At 40.3% G+C, this 20,340-nt stretch overlaps 1 protein-coding gene across 1 annotated transcript in view; it reads right to left on the bottom strand.

Annotated features, from left to right (window-relative positions):
• IPO5 (importin 5) overlaps positions 1-20,340 on the bottom strand; it is a 79,236-nt gene that overhangs the window by 37,847 nt on the left and 21,049 nt on the right. The window contains exons 7-19 of the mRNA XM_084642132.1: positions 19,266-19,388; positions 19,061-19,181; positions 14,872-14,959; positions 14,189-14,295; positions 10,849-10,973; positions 10,671-10,760; positions 10,421-10,594; positions 9,897-10,115; positions 8,401-8,484; positions 2,539-2,671; positions 2,326-2,447; positions 1,576-1,672; positions 14-186 (exon numbers count right to left, since the gene is read on the bottom strand). Coding sequence (XP_084498258.1) covers positions 14-186; positions 1,576-1,672; positions 2,326-2,447; positions 2,539-2,671; positions 8,401-8,484; positions 9,897-10,115; positions 10,421-10,594; positions 10,671-10,760; positions 10,849-10,973; positions 14,189-14,295; positions 14,872-14,959; positions 19,061-19,181; positions 19,266-19,388 — 1,656 coding nt within the window. The remainder of the gene's footprint in view (positions 1-13; positions 187-1,575; positions 1,673-2,325; positions 2,448-2,538; positions 2,672-8,400; positions 8,485-9,896; positions 10,116-10,420; positions 10,595-10,670; positions 10,761-10,848; positions 10,974-14,188; positions 14,296-14,871; positions 14,960-19,060; positions 19,182-19,265; positions 19,389-20,340) is intronic.

The raw sequence follows: 20,340 nt of genomic DNA, 5'->3' as shown, positions 1-20,340 counted from the left end.
GAAAAAAGGTCACCTTTGCAAATGAATGCATTATTTCTGAAAGTACATCTGAATCGGGTTCTGTCCCTATAGCTTTGATAAGCGCATCACACATGAAATGCCACATCTGTGTGAGATACTCTGGCCCACGAACTCTAGCACAGTCAAGGAGAAGAGGCATAGATTCTGCTGCTGCCACACGAACACGTTTGATTATTAAGGAAATAGTGGATAACTGAGATCAAACTGAAGTACTTTTCTGACGTGAGCATCAGGAAACATACTACCAAAAAAGTACTAAATTCCCACCTTAAACTATGACCAGTCACCCCAAGCTGAAATATACTCATTTTCATAACTACCCAGACATTTAATCAAAGAGACTTGATGTAAAAGTTATGCTTGCTATATAAAAGTTTTAAAGATTTATAATGTATAACTAAGGTTGAAAAGCTATCTATGCATTTCCTTGGCTTCTTGATTCATGCTGCAACCAACTTTTACATTTACTTATTTAATTCTTCTTTAAAAAAACCAAAAAGCCGTATTTGCCAAAGGAACTGATGGTGCAATCTGAATAAAGTTATGATCTGGGAGCACAAAAACATAGGCTAAATATTGGGGTTGTAAAAACTGTCCTTGCCCATTGTGGCAAGAATAGTAAACAGATAACAAAATAATACTTCAACGTTGTTTTGGACATTTCCCCACCCTGTTTACTTCTTCCTCACGCTCTGAGTTACGTTATGGAGGCTTTTCATCAGATAAGAGCTGGAGGCAGGCACATTTAGGGACAGTCAGTGCTGCTTTTTAGTTGGATGAACTAGATGCAGAGGCGAGTGCATACTGTAAGATTAAGAAGTTAAGACTCAAACTAATTTGCATACATACTGAAACTAGACGCCCAAGCCAATGGACAAAATTTAAATAATTGGTCAAAGTAGTATTTATTGCTGGACTGACAGCTTGTTTGCAATGGATCAGGTTGGAGAAATTTAAACTCCCAATTTATAAAATACTGAAAAATGAGGTTTGCTATAGACCAGAGGTGGGCAAACTCCAGCCCACGGGACTGTCCTGCCCAGCCCCTGAGCTACTGGCCTGGGAGGCTGGCCCCGGCCCCTGCCCTACTGTCCTCCCTCCCCCGCAGCCTCAGCACACAGCACTGCCAGCGCAACACTCTGGACGGCCAGGCAGCGCAGTTGCAGAGCCACGGCCTGACCTGGTGCTCTAGGCAGTGCGGCTGTAGCGCTGCCAGCCACTGGTGCTCCAGGTAGCACGGTGGTGGTGGGGGGGTGGGGGTTAGATGGGGCTGGGTTGGTTAGGAGGCATGGGCCGGGCCACGCCTGGCTGTCTGGGGGGAGACAGCCTCCCCTAACTGGCCCTCCAAACAATTTTGGAAACCCGATGTGGCCCTCAGGAAAAAAAGTTTGCCCACCCCTGCTGTAGACAGACACCTTCCTGACACTAGAATATAACACTGTTGAACTTACTTTTTCCATATTTATGGAAAGATGACTAGCATAGATGAAGTTTTGAGTTTTTCAGAAGTAAAACTGCTAGTTAATTTCTATTGTTTTTATATTAAAAGGATATCATCATGGAAATAGAATTTCAGCAAAGGAACCATCAGTTTTACAACTTGCTCTGTGTACTCCACAAATCCTTCTTTTAATTCCTTAGCATAGCAAACCTGAAACACAAAAAAGGTAATTTTAACAGTTATCAGCACTAGGGTAAAAGCATTACTACTAAAATTTTTAAACTATGAAATGTTCAAGGAGGATAGTAGGCAACCAGAGTAAGGTCAGAGTTAATGGAAAAGCCAAGTTAGAATGCATTTACTTACCACTTAACCATGATATTTGGAAAGAGCTAGATGGCAGAGTATATTTTTTCACTAATGGCTGAATATTTTAGATTAAATGTGTATACTTCATGATATGTACAACTGAAAATTCTTTTTCTAGGGCTCCTTTTGCTGACATCTGAAAGGACACTCGTTACATTTGTCCCAAGGCTTAATTTTATGTAAGTTAACAGAACTTAGGACCAATAGAAAAAGGTTTCAGTATTTTTAAGTCATCTGCAGAGTTTGAAACCTAAACTGCAGCAATATGAAACTAAAAATGAGAACTATTAAAATTTGAATGCAAGCAGTAAGTTGAGGATGAATGAGTTATCATTTGCCCACAAAAAAGTTTGCCCAACCACACCTTAGTACTGCAAGAATAAAATACTTATATATATGGGATTCAGATTTAATAACTATTGACTTTTAACTATTAATTTAATTCCATAGAAAACCTAGCAAGAAGTAGCTGACCAAGATTTCCCATTACCTACCAGCATCTGGCATGCAGTTGCTTTTTCTTCAAGGCCTGCAGTTTTAATTCCAAAACTTTGCTGGTCTCCTAGGTTTACAAATTCCCAACCATCATCATCACTCATATTCTCCATATCTTGGGCTGTTGTAGAAAGAAAAAAGATGGTTATAAAAGATCTGGCAGCATTTGTAGTTCAAAGATTTTTCAAAATAAAGTAATAGTTATAACCTACTGTCTAGTAGAGCTACTTCAGGTTTAATTGATGCAGTCTTCATTAAAGGCCCCATGACAACAGGAAGGTACTGCTGAAATTCTTTTCCAAGGATTTTGCACATTCTAGCCCATGCAGAGATCATGTACGATATCTGTGAGAGCAGTTTTAAAAAACTCACATAAGCACACTCATTATTACCCTTTTTAACGTGTATTAAAACAAAACAAGAGGAAATGCATTTCTATTACACTGCAGTATATAAAAAAAGTGGTTAAAAGTCTATCATTGTCAGACTACTGGATCACAATTACCGAGGACATAGACAAAGACAAGGAAATGCTATAAAGTTTTACCCTTCCCTCAAGGTGCTACACTTGAACGTCGATGGCGTAAGAGTCACAAAGCACTCTGGTTTTGAAAACATTGCCTCCTGCCACAACATTGATGCGATCTGCTTTTAGGAAACCCATGTTAATTCATTCACTGCCAGTTACCTATAATATCTGGTTTCAATCTCAAATTACAGCCTTCATGAAAATATGGTTGAGCCATGTATGTAAGACCCAACTTACCAGTGTGGAGTCTACCATCTACATCTAACTACTATGACATCATAAGGCTCAACAACTTTAAAGTGGCTGGGTGGCCCCCTAATAATTATGGCCTACTGTATCATCACTCTAGCATCCCACTATCTATGCCAGAGACTAATAGCAACCACACAATCTGAAGCAATACAGAATCTGATCCAAGATGAACAGACTACAAACTGGATCTCTCTCAATTAACTACATTTTCATGACCCTAACCAACCAGCCAAATTTTCACTCTACCTGCTGGAATGAGGGCTGCTCCCCCGACCTCAGTTACAGACTGCCCTCTACTGCCCACCTTCAGGGTCTTTAGAAATTCCCCCCACAGCTGCATTGCCCCATCTTCATCCAAATAGGGGTTACCATACCCATACTGATTACTAAACCAAGGCTATGTTGGAACTACAGAAAGGCAGACTGGAATAATTACACTAAGCTCATTGACCAATATACAGTCGATCACATAACATCTCAATTAGATCAAGCATACTCAAGGTTTACCAATGCCATCTTTTAGGCTGCCTCCAAGACCATCCCACATGGCTGCCAAAAAGCCTATATAGTATGTTTAAGTAGGTCTGCATGTTCTTTGTCAAACAGTTAACTGACCAACATCACTAAAGCAGACAAAGATAAAATTTGAGAGGTCAATCAAAAAGAGTGGCACCACTAAAAGGAATCGCCTCAGATGGACCAAGACAAAAAAGCTTCCAGCCATTCTCTAGGAAAGAAATAAGAAAGGCACTAAAATAAATGAACACATGGACAGCCTGCTGCTTTTGAAAATATATCACCAGAACTACAACATCTTAGAAAGAAAAGCCAACACTGACTGTCCATCCTCATGTCCCATGACATATAGGAGAATGATACCCAAGAACGACAAAAAGCTAAGGTGACAACTTTACCAAAGCCAGGTAAAGCCCACTCTTCAGCAGCCAGCTACCATCCAATATCACTCAAGCTGTAGCTATAAACTCCTCGAGTGGATGATGCTTTAGACAATTATGCCTATGACAGAACAACTTTTGAATGACTCTAACCAAAAGGAAGCACAGGTGGACCAAATGCTAGCACTCACTATGTACAGTGAGAATGGATTTCAAGAGAAGAAAAGTGGAGCTGTCCTTTTTTACCTTACAGCAGCCTATGACACCATCTGGGACACTGGTTTGCTGTACAAAATGTCAAGGGTTCTTCCTAGATGGATTGTCATTGCAACTGAGCCGATGGTCTGAGGTAGACATTTTTAGGTGGCTCTGGGCCACAAAACCAGCACCTGGAGATTACAGAAGAATGGACTCCCAGGAGGCTTGGTGCTGGCACCAACTTTATTTAATATACCCACCAATGAGCCTACCAAATACCATCTCCAGGTAGTTTATGGGCATTGATCTTGATCATGGAGATGAAAACCAAGTACATCAAAGACCATGTCAATATGCTTCCATTTACGGCATGCTCAGAGCCAACCTGAGCTTAAACGTCTTTTTGAACGGTCAGTGGTCAGCACGTGATCCAAAGCCAGTGTATCTAGAGGTCACCCAACATCTCTCTCACTCACACACACACCCCCAGCCCCCACCCACGTAGCTCAAATTATCAAAAGCAGAAACGTAAACTGGTAGGATCAACCTGGAGATCTAGTATGCGAACGCTGCATAACTTAGGGCTCACTCTCGGCTATTCAACTGGAGAATACTGCGCCCCAGTTTGGTTAAATTCTGCACACACTAAATTAACAGACATGAGAATTGTTACAGGCACATTGGAGCCAACAAAAATTGTGTATGTTACCAGTCCTAGCCAATATTTCTCCACCTGACAACCAGCATCAGAATGCAACCAACAGACTGATCACCAAGGTACAGCAAATGCCACACTTGACACTGTTCAGGAATATTTGGGATGCACTCTTCTACCAACTGTGCAATAGAAATCCTATCTGGACAGTGCTGCACACTCTCGATTGAGATCAGCTCACTGAATCTGACAGAAAGGAAGAAACTGTCACTACCAGGAACTCCCACATCACCATGCTGTATGAACAGCTAATTGACTTTGGGCTTCCATACCACCTCTGGAGCCAAGCTTACTAGGTTCAGATGTTGCATAGTTCACTGTGCCAAGAAGGATGCCCCAAGCATAATCTAAGACAGCCCACTGTGCATCTGTGGAGGATGCTGCAAAAATGCTGTATGGTTGCTCTTTTCATGTTGGATTCCAGGGAGGTCTTCCCAAGATGAACACTGTTGTCTCAGAGGCCAATGACTGTCTCAAGGACACAGCTATTTTGTGTTTTAAACCTTGTCTTGCCCACACACAATTGCTATGTTTTATTTATATATTGCCAAACTGCACAAAATGCAGCTCAAAGCAAAGAAAAATCAATTTTACCTGTAAGTGGTTCTGTAAAGACATAGCTGTTATACATCACCACACATGAACCTGTAACCTCAGCAAAACATTGACTAGGAAATCCTTTATCTTCAAGTTCCCAACCTGCTGGCTCTAGTACAGGACAGTGCCCATGCAGTGGAACCACTTTGGCCCTCAGGGCCCTCCAATAGTAAGTTTCTTTCAAAGAAAATTATGTAATTTGCAAAGTTAACATTTACTGAAGCTTCAATTCCAAAAAAGATACACGAGTAGTGATTTACTGTATGTGTGTTGTGAGGGAACTAATTTTCAGATACACTTACGGAGAGAAGATCCAGAAAAAAAATCTCAAAATACAGAACATGTCACTAGGTAATACAGTGTAGCAGACCATAAAAAACAGGTACAGAATGACTCAAGGAAATTAATCAAGTTTTGCACTGAACAGTAGTTTTTTTTTTATGACATAGGAAGAAAGAACAAGAGGGAATCTCAAATAGATGGGGTTTAAATATAACATCTTATTAACTCAATGTCTATGAGCTAAAACCCCCCCCGAAAACAGCTTACCTTCAATATACTGCTGGAAAGTCAAAACAATCTTTTAACCCTCACTGACAGCTGAAGACAGTTTGTATGGGGGCACAGGGGCATACAAAAGCTATGATGGAACCCTTCTCTTCAACTGGCATGGCCTTCTTTTAGGGAATATTTTGAAGAGCTGAACCTTTGTCTTTGCTAGAATATCTGTGCAAATCCCCTGCCGTCTCCTGACTTTAACTTCCTCTTGTCCCTGTAATACCAATATTGCTCTGCTCTAATCCACCCTGAAATTATTCTTCTCAGCAAGGCAAGCTTCTGCATGTAGTCACAGCCTCTATCACCTCATAAGTGACTGTGTGTCTAGTGAGTCTTAGTTATGGATAAGTAAGGAGGCCTCAAGAGACTGGGCCCCTATCCCAAGTAGTGAAGGTCAGAGAGTTGAAGTGACAATTTTCCCTCTGCTGCAAGTTTTAAATGGGCAAAAGTAACCTTAGTCCAGGATTGCTTAGTGAGCAATCCATGTAGATGAATTCTCCAGAGGTTCAGTTGCATCAACCAAGAGAAAAAGCAGCAGTGGAAAGAGCTCAATTTCCCCAGAAACTGAATTAATTTTTAAAATACAGATGCAAGAGGGCTTGAACTACTGTATTTTCCTACTGCTCGAGGCAGGATTTCTGGTGGGCAGAGTTTACAGTCCTATGATTCTACATAAGCTTTTCACCAGTCCAATCTGTGCGAAGAGGAGCAGTGAGGTGGAAATTACAGGACATAAAATTGAGCTCTGAGACCCTCAGAGTAATTGAGGCTTTGCTGCTGGAACTAGCAGCTTTGGAACTAGCAGCTTTGAAACTAGGCCATCAGAGTTACCTTGCAGGCTCTTTTTAGTAGTACAAACTCAAGCAAGAAGAGAATCTCTTTAATGACTACCAAGAGACCTCTATAAAACAGCTGATAAGGTCAAACCAAAAAACTTGACCTGCCAGAGTCTGTTTTGGACCCTTTTGCCCTCTTCAACTGTTTATCTAGTGTGGGTATACCAGTTTTGCTCATTCAAACTATTTTTTAAAAAGAGTAAAGTTTTAGTTTGGATTTATCTGTCCCAATGTGCAACGAGATCTGACACTGCCAAACAGAAGTGTATCCAGAAAAGTCTTAAACAGCAGGGCAGGGAAGCAAGGGACCCAACAAACTTACCCAGTAGCGTAAGGGTCCACAGACTAAAAGCAGCTGTGACAGAGCTCCCCTTGTATCTCCCAAGAGTCTCTTCACAAATGGAGCCCCTCTGCTTGCTTCGATTGGGAAGCTCAGCCATAGGGAGAGGGGCAATAAATGGATGAAGGAGGTCAGAGGATGGTCAAAAGGATAGGGTGGGAAAAAGGTTTTGCTAGCTGCTGTTTCAAAATCATCCTTTAAAGCTAGGGCTACAATAGATAAGCTAGCGCTGAACGCTGCTTGCACTGCCATAGGCAGAGAATCTGGTACAAGGGTGGAAGGAAGTTAAGACCAGAGCCTCAGGGAGAATTCTGAACTGCCTCTAGTAGTTTTGGGTAGAGGCACCGATGCAATGTATCTTGGCCTGGAAGGTCAGTAAATATGAAAGTGTTGTTTATTACAAATATCCTCAGATAGAGGGAGAAGATATTTTCTTCCTGACAAGTTTTTAGTAATAATGGTGCTGTTGAGAAAATGCAGCACAATAAAGCTAAATTTTATTCTACCGTGTGCATCAACAAGTTAGTCTGCTATGGTCAAACTGCAATTATTGGTGTAGAAGTGATATGAAAAATGACCACTTAGGTTTTCAGATCTCAAGTAGAATTTTCCATTAGAATTTCAGTTAGAAAAAAAACCAAATGACATAGGTTGAGCAATTTTATATAGAAGTTGAATACAAATCTTAATTAAATTTGTAGTCATTTTCACAGTAAAACCACTATAACATAGTAACTATTTACTATAAGAATATAGTGAATGGATCCAGTGCTAAAGAGACTATCCATTACAGAGACTCATATGCTGAAGTCTGATCCTGGCATTCCATGTACCATTTCCCTCCATTTCCTGCATGGAAGAATCTGCATTGCAAGTCCAGTTTCTTAAGTTCCTCGATCCTCAAATCCTTTCATTGTTAGGAATTTCACTTTTCAACCACCTCTACACTATGCAGATCCCATGCATTGTACTAGACTTAGGAGAATGGTTCTCTCTGGCAAAGAGATCTGAACAGCTAATTTTTTTAAGAAGCAGGTACACACTTCTATGTTGCATGGGACACTTCAGAAATTTTCTATAAAAAAGCAAGAGGATAAAGACACTAAATATTAGGCGTCAACAGATATTTGTTACAAGTGAGCATCTGACATACCTGGGGGTCATCATCTTCCAGATCACTGAAGTCTGTCTGCGTCTTCAGCAACAGCTGCATCACATCTGATGCATCCTGCATAAACTAGAAATAAAATACACCTACATGTGAAATTTCATATCAAACAACGCTTATTTCAAGTTGAGGCACATAAGTTAGTCATTGTTTTTAGAGGAATTTAACTTAAAAGCAAAAATTCCTAAAGCAGCGTAAGATACTCCTGAGAGTAATCTTCCACTGAAGATGTGAACCTTAGCTATGGTCAAGCTTTAAGGCAGTGGTTCTCAACCTGTGGCCCAATCAGCACACAGCTGTGGCTCACGTGACATCCTCAAGGGTGGGGCAGGAGAGGTACTGCCCCAGGTGCAGAGCCAGCAGGGGTGGAAGAGGTGTGCAAAAATGGGGTGTCACAGGATCGGACCCAGCATCAGTCCTGCCAGCAGGATCAAGTCCAGTGGTGTCAGGTTCCGCCCCGCAGCAGGATCAGGATCAGCGCCCCCCCACCCTACAGGATTGTGGGTCCAGTGACTCCAACTGGAGCAGGCTCCCCAACACTAGGACTGCAGCAGCAGGTGGGCAGGGCGGGCTGCACAGCTGAGGTAGGAGACCAGCAGGCACGGGGAGGAGAGTCAATTAGTACATGGGGAACAGACTAGGTTGGGGGGGGCCTAAATATTGGGGCACAGTCCATGGATAGGGCAGGGTGAGTGCTGGGAGGCAGTCCCTAGGTGGGGTGCTGGTGCACAGAAGGACAGTCCCTGGGTGGGGCTGGTCTGCCCCGCACATGCAACCCAGTCGTTACCGGGTGGGCACATGTACCAGCCCAGTGTTGGAGGGGTCTGGATGCTGGAGGTGAAGGGGGGGGTGGGGTGAGGGGGAAGAACAGTCCCTGGCTGAGGGGGCCCCTGCACTGGGAAGGGCTTCCCATCTTTGTAGGCAGGCTCTGCAGCCACGCTTTCCAGGTGCTCAGCTCAGCCACAAAGCACAGAAGTGAAGGTGGCAATACTCCATGCCATGCTATCCTTATAGTATTTTCATTAATTTTAACAATTAATGATTTGACTTATTTTGAGAATTTAAAATGTTCTTGGTAGATATTTTCCAGTGTTGAAATGAAAGGTACTATATCAATTTGAATCATATTGCCATCATGTAACAAATACTAAACTTTTTTTTAGATGTACATGTAGTATGTATACACACACATACATACATCTAGCAAAGACTAAATTGCAAGGTAGTAATCTTGGAAATACAGAATAAAAGACCAACATGAGGCACAAAACTAAAACCATTCAAACGAAGCCAGCTGAAATATTTATTTACCTTCCCAGTTAAAGGAACTTGGAAGTATGACAGACAGCAACAAACCTGAAGGTTCAGCAATCAGTGAAGGAAATGCAACATACTATTATGTGGAATCTATTAAAAAAAATAGATTCTCTTTGACTCGACAGTTAACAATATGTATCTCAGTATGTATCTCAAAGACTTACCTTTTCCTTACCAACAGCAAGGCCAATTAGGCTGATGCATTCAATAGTTTTTCCTCTTAAAAGTCTAAGTTCCTTCTGTACAGCATTCTCAACAATGTGTTTAAGAGATGGCATAAATAAGTCATAGTAGGGAACAAATTTTTCCTCTGCTGTATCTGCAACTGATGCAATGGAAGTCACAACTTGTTCCAAAACCAGCTTAGTGCCTTTCTGTATTAACTTTGGGATTAAAAAAAGAAAGATGGTTTGTCTCTAAAACTTACAACCACTTAAATTTTATTTGAAAATTGCATCCCATCTCCAAATGTGGCTTTTGTACAGATTATAATTTTGATAAAATATTGTTATAGTCTAAATATCACTATTTACAACATTCAGTTTTTGATACTGAATGTGAATTTAATATCAGCTGTTTTACAAGACTCAAATAATTACTGTAGGATAATAAATGGGGTTTGCAAACTTGACAGAAGACTTTAGCAAAGCAATAAAAAAAACCACCAAAATCATTAAGCATATTGTACCTCCTGCAATTTAATCACCATGGTGGAATGAAGATGCTTCACTAGATTATCCAGGTATGGAATAAGCAGTGATTTCGGACAATCTTCAGTAAAGTTAATGAGTGCAGCAGCTGCATGAGCCTGAACACGCTGGTTGCCTTGATCTTCCATAGTTTGCAGAAGAGCTGCAATTACCTACAACAGAATAGTTTATGTTCAAAACAAGTTTCTGAATGGAACAAAATTTAATCTTGGATTGTCTATTACTTGCCTTCTCGTGGAATTTCTTTTGGAAACCAGGGGCAAAGTCTGTAGCCATTTGTCCAACTGCATTACAGGCTGCATATCTCACTCTTGGATGCTGAAATAACATTCCCCTCAAATAGTAAGTGTTTATAAAAACAGAAGTTAAATAACAAATTTTGATCAATCAACTGCATTAAACTTACAGGATCCTGGAGGAAAAGTAAAACGAAGTTAACTATCTCATTTAGAATTCCCTCCATCTGTTGATGACAACCTTCTCCAATAGCTGACAGGGCCATTAAACCAGCATGCCTGTATTTCCAATCAGCTGTGTAAGAAGACGTTACATGGAAAATAAGGTATCCATTTCGGAAAATAATAAGAAAAGACAGGAATACATAAGGTCTCATTTTAAAATCGTAAAAGAACAAGTCTGGATACTTAATCTATGTATGTCAGAAATGCTCTCTCCACCCCTGCATGTATCCAGACATCCTTTTCTTCAGGATAGTTTAAGGAAATGGGGGACAAACCCTTCTGCCCAAAACTGAACACAGAAATTCTAAGCTATTGATGCCTCATCCCTAGTGCTAATGTCTTGAAATAGCCTACTTAAATAAGTCAACTAGAAAAGTTTCAGGAAAAGAGATCTTCCATTTTGCTACCAGTGATTTCCATACCCTTGTGCTTGCCCCTCTTCTTCAGTGTTTGAAAAAAAGAAAAAAATCTAGGTAAGAGAACTGAACATTCCAATTTAAAGATGAACAAAGAATCCCCACCTCTCTCTCACAAATTTCTAATGTCATGTACCCTATTCAATCCTCCTAATATGTTTTTCAAAGGATTGGACAATTTAAAAAAATTGAAGCCTAAGGTTAAATATGGATTTAGGAATTTAACTTTCACTCTTTTTATAATGTATAGCCTATTAGCCTGACACCTGACCTCCATCTCTCCTTAACAGCTTTCCTTTAGAGTGGAGAATGTGCATTAGCAAATCCCTTTTGCCCACAATGTTCTTCCTTGTACTACAACAAACACGTTTGAAAATAAAACATACAAGTAAAGATATAGCCAAATCTGTCAAACAGCCTACTCTTTCCCTGCTTTGCTGTGGGAAGAAGGTAGACTAAGATTTCTCCCCACACCAAAAGTCAAGAATTTTGAATTAGTGGTACCAGGTCTCCAATCCTCCAACTTGTAAAGGGCACTTCAACTCTTTCTACTACTGTCCCTAATGCTACTCACACACATCTGCTGAATTGTGAGGTAGTTTGGGATAGTACAAAGGTCTGTTTTTGCTACTCGCTGTAAAGCAGTGTATTATATATTCCACGGTATTATACAGCACCAGATTAAAGAGATGCCTGCCGCTCTCCCACCCCAAATAAATTAGTCAAGTAAAAAATGTTTAATTACGTCAACATCTGGCTTTTTTTTTTAAACCACTGTGCTCTGGTCAGACATATTATAGTGAGGTGAAGTGGACTATCCACTCCCACTACTCCATTGTTTCATAAACCCCAGTAGTCTAGATGGCAGATCTTCTGTACTATAGAAAATCTAAAGGATAATGTAAATATAGTAATTGTGTAGTACCAATGCACAACTCACAGGATTGCCCTAAACAGTCACAACATAAAAGTTTCCAACTCCTGCAAACTTAACCAATATACCACCACAGATTGGCATCCTAGTTGCAGCTTGCTTCATTATAAGTGAAATATATTCTGATTTGCATCGGACAGCTAGGCTAGAAAGTGCCAGTTCTGACAGTGGATGCTGGGAAGCAGCAGTTACAGTGCTTCTATTTTGGCTGCTGCTCAAGTTCACTGCTTTTTCCTAATTCATTAAGATCCCATTGTGCCTCTTCCTTCCAACTCACTGCTATTAGAATGCATGCCTGCATGCATGCATTCTTGTGATGCCAGGAGAGATGATACCTAAAGCCTGTTGGGGCTCATATTCTTGCATCCCACCCTCTGAGGGGAAAACTTACAATCTTTAATTTATGTAAGGAAGGTTTGAGGGGAAAAAGACTGGAATATTACCACTAAAAAAAGAAAAACAAAAATTCTTTGTAGTTCATCTTTAACAGTTGATTAAATAAGGTATTGTGTTTGAAGTTTTAATCAGAAAACCTTGCAGTCTCTCCTCTATTCCCTGCCTGTAAATAAAGCTCTCCCCTCCTATTATACTACCAATGACACTTCACCAAATAAATATTGCAACAGGTTCTCCTTCCCAGCAGAGCACACACCTCATGCGCCTCACCTCTCACTATCGCTCAACCCAGATTGCAGCATCCCTGCTCAAAGGAAGGATCAGAGCATACTGACTAGCAGGTCAGGTGAGAATGAGTGCTTCCAACTCTTATAAGACCCAGCCCCAACTGCCAAGGGGCTACATAAAGGCTCTAGGTACCTGCCAGTTCTGAAGGTATTGAAGATCAAAAGATTAATCAGTTTCCAAAGTATCCAAGTAGTTTTCTACAATGAATAACTTTCATTTCAGAAATTAAACAGCACAAGAAGGCTGCTAGTGGTTTGTGACTTGCCTTCTTCAACCCATATGCCTGGCTGTCCATATCAAATTCAGCATGCCTTCTAGGGTGCAATAAACCCAAATGTGCAAAATATGATTCAATGAGCAATCCTGTTGCACAAACATTAGGATACTTGGAGGTGAGGAGAAGATAGATGGCTGGCCAGGATCCATACTACTATAAGGTGGATCAGTATGGCAAAACTCAACCTGTCCACCATAGTGGTTACTACTGTATTTCAGTGTGTGATTTGTTCTTATCCATGTATGATCGCGGCACCTTAATGTGTTTTTTAAAAAAATCAGTGTGATTCTAATGCTTGTGAAAAAAGTAGGATTGAGACTCTTGCAGACTAGAGTTCTGTAAAGTTAGAGGACTGGAAGAGGCAGTTTACACTGCCTCACAATGTCTTAGCACAATGCCTGAACTCTAACCTGGGGGGAACCGTCTCTAAAAAGATAAAGAAGTCAGTATCCAACATAACCCTGGGTGTTGTCTGCAGAGGATGCCAGAAGTGTCAATTACCAATTGTGACCATCTGTAGCACATTTATCTAGTCAAACTCATTCTCAATGTTTTACTGAATTAGTGGGAAATTTCATACTGCTCATATGCAGTTGGTATTTCTAGAACTCACAAGTCCAATCTAAACCAAAATTCTTCAATGTGGCAGACATTTTCCCTCATTTATGACGAAATCCAGAGAAAGTCTGAAGTTTTAAAGGGAAGCTGTTTAAGTTACTTTACTACTTTTAATAAAATAGCTCCTCTGTGCTTGACCACCGAAAGCAGAACACATTCATCACATTTTAGATACATTTTTGAAATTCCACTTTGGATAAAGAATAAATTACAAGTCTATCTATAATATCTATAGAGTTTTATATGCACCTATTAATAATCCAAAAGGATAATGAACAGAAAGCGCTACATAGCTGAACAGGCCTTTACAAAAATTATATAAGCTAAAACTCTAAAACAATGCATCAGTTACTTACGATTCTGGAGCATTTGCATAATATGTTCTTTAATCATAGGCAGAACAAGTTTCCCTCCAAGGCCACATGCCATTCTGTCCAATGCACTCTCACCAGCAACTGCATTGCTAAAGTTAATGTTTAAAAAAAATTTCATGATTAATTCAAAGTCTGGGATAAAAAGTCAACAGGTCCAATAGTTCATTCGAAAAAGCGTATTTCCTCATACACTTTTTCCATCTCTGAATGTGAATGATCCTTGCAAGCAAATAAAGTTTAAGTTTGAATCTGAAAGATACAAATGCTTATATCTGGAGTCTTTCAATAATAAAGGAAGATTTATTTACACCCAAAGCTTGTTATTCAATGAGACACACACACACAGCTACTTCTGCTCACCCTCCCCTTTAGCATTGCTCCTATCCAAGAATAAACTGCTTCTGATCCTTTTCCTTCAGACACCAGTAACGTAATTCTAGACCTCAATTATTTTCTGCCAGTTGTGGCGCCAATTTATATCACAAGGCTTCTATTTTCACTTCCACTACCTGTAAAAAGTAGAAATGTGTGTGCTGCTGCTCAGAGTGGAAGACAGAGTGTGGGAGTGCAGGATGCAAACAAACTGCATCCCCATCTCGCAAACACCCAGGTCACCTGTATGCTATAGGGTTTCTTTTAATTGAGACAGCTGGTTTGTCAAATACCTGTCAAAATCATCATCTTCAAGCTCATCTGCATTTGCCCAATCTTCATCTTCTTCTAAATCAACCATCATTGCTAACATCTGAGGAACTAAACACAAAATGAAAACCTGACAGTCATCCCAATTAAATTACAGTATACTAAAGTAATGTTTAATCTATAGCTCTGAATGAGTTTAGGAGAGGACGTTCAGAACATTTTGCTTCACATGTAATAAAAATAATAGAATGGAAATTAGGAATACCCTTTCATCACCAAAAATAAATTACAACAGAGTTCTTCTGAAGAATTTTAAATTTGCAAAGATCAATTTGATAAAGTAAAGGCTGCCAACATTCATTTGAAAGGTTTAGCAATATTTGACAAACATGGCATTAGAGTCAGGATGTGTTTGGACTAATTTATGGAAGCTTTGACAAGGAATCCTCCAAATTTTGGCTGATAAAGTCTGATGACTGACTACAGAAAACTATTTCCCAGTTTTCCTGCTCTCCATTATGAACTCTTGGTGCACAGACAGTATACCTGGCATAGATGAAAACTTAAAAAAACATAAAACACTACTGACTGATATATGGCAAACAGACCAATAAGTAATTCTCAATGGCTGTACATATTTAGAGGGACATTGGCCTAATCTTCATCTTGACAACCTGATTACCTGTTTCGGATTGCAAGTGTGTAGCCCTTCTGTTCTGCCTTGTCTTCTTTTTAAACAAAGAAGATATAAGCCCTTTAGAAATGGGATTTTCCCACTGAAAGTACCTTAGAACTTTCGGAAGAGCTCAAGATATGAAGAACCTATGACACTTAATCCATCAACTGTCAACTTGCCCATCCCTGCATTTGAAAAATGAAAGTTTACTCTGTAAATATGGAACCTTAGCTTCTAAATAGGTTTTAATTACACCCTCATCACCATAGTATTTAAGTGTCTTCCATTAAACAACATGACTAACTTATGTTACTTGTTGCTCCACCTCAGGATAATTGTGTGTGCAGTGTAACGTCTGGTAGGGTTTTTATTTGTTTTTACACTATGTACATGCGGCTATATGTTTATATTAGAGAAGACAAGAAATGTGCCTTGCAATTTGAATAAGGGGTAGTATATGTCTATGGGGACTTCTTCCCTAAGGGCTATCAAACTAGGGGGTACAAAGGAACCTTTGGGAGGGGGGCCCAATGGGGGGGCAGGGAGGGAGCACCACCCACACCTTCCCTGCCCCCAGCTCTGCTCCAGTCACACCCACAGCCACATCCCTGGCTCCTGGCCCTGCTCCCAGTCTCGGCTCTGTTCCCTGCCTAGGGCCAAGGCTGGGGCAGGAGGCCCAGCTGTTGGGCCCCCACCACAGCCGGCTGCAGTTCTGCTCAGCCTCTGACCATGGCTCCAGCTCCACTCCCGACCCCAGACTCACCCCCAGCTGCAGCCCCAAGGACAAGGGTAAGGAGGTGGGGACAAGGGTAAGGAGGGGGCACAACCCTCAAAAGTTTGGGGACCACTCCCTTAGGGAGTTACAGTTTTAGACCAGCAACTGAGAAAGCTCTCTTGCATCGACTAACATCACCCATGGTAAAAAAGTTCCATTGTGCCTGAGGAGCAGTTTTCAGCCACAGTCCTCATCCTGGAGCTTTATGCCATTTTTTTTTTTTTTAGAAAGGCTGGGCCCACGTCATCGCATGCCTTGAAGATAAGGTCCATGACCTTAAACTTTACTTTATATTGTATGGAAGCCAGCATAAAACACACAAAACTTGTTTCATGTGCTCACAGTAGCCTGTGTTGCTGAGGAGGCATGCTGTGGCATTCCATACTAGCTGATGTTTCATAAGACTGATGGCGTTATACCGAGCTATATACAGGGGAGATGATGCAGGAGTGTACAACCAAGGCCAGGTCATCATCCACCAGGATGGGACAGTCTCCTAGCCAACTATATTACAAGAGAACTTGACTTGACATAACTCGCAGCCATCCTGTGTACTTAGCACCATGAGCTGGAAGCAAGGACACCATGTAGGAATAATTCATCCTTGCTTAGACAGACAAGACAGCCGTACAGACTGCAGTGTGTTACTAACAGCACAGTTTCAGTGAAAGGACAGAATCGAGAAGGGGTAGAGGGGAAGTGGAGAAAACAGACCTAGATTTGGGTATCAGTAGAATAATGAATTATTATTCGCCCTTGCTAGGGAGATTGTTTAGCCTATTATCAGTTATGTGCTTGGTCTAAAGAGAACCTATATAAAGTTTAGTTAGAGAGTGTACTTTGGAGAAGCTTGGGAGAAGTCTAAGAGGATTTCTATGAGCTAGGAGACTGACATCTAACTCTCCAGTAGCTAGAAGAAAGGTTGGGCACCCGAAACCTGTTGCTGTAACTCGATACCACCTCAGACTTTGGGCAACTATAATCTCAGGTGCTTCTAATCTAGAATATCGCTAGTTCTGATGTGTGCTTTATACTCAATAAAAACCAAGGACTGTTGGATGGAAGCACTCTTGTATATTCCAATCATTTATCAGACAGAGATGCTGTGTCACCCACTGACTTATTTCCTGACACTGCCTGGAAAACAGATTAGTTACCACATCTTTGGGTTCAGATAACCCTGGGTAACAAATGGAGATGGCAGAAAGCATTACTTGCTGATGATGCTGTGCGAGAATTTAGCAAAGAACCCAGGAGCTATGTAGTGAGTTAACCAATTGTGGCTATGTACATAAGCCAGAGAAAATTGCACTGTGTCTGCAAGATTCTCAGAGTGCTTTAATTTGCCCACCAAGATAACCTCTTGCATACCCAACCAAAGTTTGAATGTGATGTTGGACTACCAGACGCCTATGTGTGAAGCCACTAAGAATAAGCTGCTTCAAAAGGATTATACCTGAGATGACATGCTTTTCAAGCACACATGTGCATGACTTGTAAGCATATATATGTGGTAGCGGGGAGGCTCTTATACACCAGTGTTCAAATCCAGTTAAAAAAATCAGAATCTCAATCACACATTGTCACTGGCACCAAGACTCAGATTCCAAAAACCTGGAAGAGTACAAATGACTCTAGCAAATGGCTTAAAACATGTAAGCCTACTGAGAATAGTAACATTTAATATAAAGGACTCCTGAAAAACATCTCTATAAAAGGCTTGCTTTTCATGCACACTGTGTAGAAGTCTTTGACCTCCAGAGTTTTGTTCTTCTAGATATATAGGTAAAGATCGACAATCCTAATTTTTTACTGTCTTCCTAGAAGATTAACATCTCTTAAACAGTTATGAGCATAAAGCAGTACATTTCCAGAAGAATGAAATAGCAAGTTGCCTTTATGTAATTTCCAGGGACTTAGCATATGGTGAACCAAAGTCTATTCAACTACCACTGTGTGTGTGTGTGGGGGGGGGGGGTGTTTGAATCTCTCAGAGCATGACTTGTTTATTTCAGTGCCCTGTCTGCTCACAAAAGAATCTGACAGGTGGAGCAATATGCATTTAGTTATGCATATAAAAACAGTACTCTGTTGTTGGGTTGCCCAGCTGAGAAAGTTATTTTTAGTGTCCAAAAGTGCGTGCCATGCTTTAGAAAGGCACAGCGCCTGTCCTGGAGAGTTTACAATCTAGATTTTAATCAGTATTTTGGATCGAAACTTAACCCCATATTTAAGCGTCTGAATAAACTGCTTGATTTTCAAAGATGCAGCATAACAGCTCCCACTAACATTAACTGGGTGTCAGGGGCCCTTAGCACTTGGAAAAATGAGGCCACTTAGGTGCCTAAACAGAAACTTTGAATTTAAGACTTTAATAGTTGGGTGTCCATAGCTGGGTTTGTATAGTGCTAAAGTTTGGACTGTATCTAGTGACAGCTAAGTAAAAACAATCAAATGCTTTCCCAATATCACTTTCCCTGTAAGCATGTGCTCTAGTTGCTATAGAAGTGTTATGCAGCTGCAGACTGGAGGAGTTCACAAAATCATGAGTGAGAAGGCAAAACAGCTCAAAATTGCCAAGAAGTGGCCTTCACTAGAAAGAGTTTTGGAAAACTGATTTAGGGGCTTGCAGATGTTGATAAATGTTTTGCAATACTGAAAGTCTAGCGAGGTTATTGTGCTAGTTAACATGGGGGACATTGGTTTAACATTTTAAAAAGGAGGCAAGTTATTTAATAGATAACAGGAGTATTTTACTTACTAGCTTGTGCAACAATGTTGGTATGTCTTCTCAGCATAGCAGCAGCAGTTTCTGATAGCGTCACTATTACTTCCAGGGCCAGCTGACGCTGCATGTTATTGAGGTTGGTGTCTCCGCATAACTGCAAGGATTAAAGATTAAAGCTCAGTGGTTAGACCAGACGTTTAACAAATGAAAATCTGCTCTTCGTAATTTCCAGATATACCTTTAGGCTTAGTTGTAATGTTGGTTCTAAATGTGGACGTAAATATTTCGGAACAGTATCTGCAATCTCTACAAGGGATTTTAGAACGGAGTCATCATTTTGGTAACAGGAATCATTTACAGCCTAGAAAAAAATTAGGATGAAATTAAAATATTGCTTTTTACTGATGCTGCAAAAACACTGGATTATGAAGAAATTCAGGCTTTTTACTGGCATTAAAGATTATGGGGTCTACTTCTTCTGTGTGTGACTAGTTCCCACTGGCGTTAATATAAGCAGAGCCAACATGATGGGGGGAGACACTTAACTTCATAAAATCAAATCATATCACTAAGTCAGTAGTGCTCAAATGGTAAAAGTTGCATTTTAGCAGTTTAACAGGTATAACTCCCAAAAAGCATGTCTAATACTTCATACATCTTACTAACTAGTAACTGAAGGTAATCCACAAAGAAAAAAACAAATTCATGCTCATTTTGTTTCTCTGTTGTATAAATGCAGTCTTAAAGTAAAAAAAAAAAAAACCCACCACCTTAGAAATACCAAGCATATCAAGTTTATTCTTCCTTGCTTTTGCTGGAGAATCTGGAACTAGAATGGGACCCCTGTTAGCCCTCAACTGAAGGGCATGGGAATGAAAAATGTATTCAATTTTTTGTAAAGATATCCTAACCAGCAACTGTCTGAAGTTGTATATTAAAAATTATTTAAAAGTTTAACTAAAACGTCCTTGCCTTTTAATTGGTTAGACAGTGTTCTCTTGATACTGTAGTCATGTTTAGGGCTGCATTCCAGGAAAAATAGGTCAATATGATCTGAATTTCTAAGGTAAACAAGTCTTTTGCTCTTTTTAGCCTAAAAAGAGCACTTTTGTCCCTTTGGCAGTCACCTCTTATCGGTATAATAGATATTTATTTGTATCACTATTAACCAGATTTTGTTCTTTATCTCAAAAGTATAGTTTAAAGCAAACAAGTTACAAACTGTATTTGGTTCTTCAATTTATAAATCAATATTGCTTTTCAACGTAATTAGGATCTCAGTGGTTTAATCTCCATCATGGAAGATACTGCTT

The sequence above is a fragment of the Lepidochelys olivacea genome (genome assembly GCF_965140295.1).
Source record: "Lepidochelys olivacea isolate rLepOli2 genome assembly, chromosome: 1".
Taxonomy (NCBI): domain Eukaryota; kingdom Metazoa; phylum Chordata; order Testudines; family Cheloniidae; genus Lepidochelys; species Lepidochelys olivacea.
This window is presented reverse-complemented; position numbering and strand designations above follow the sequence as displayed.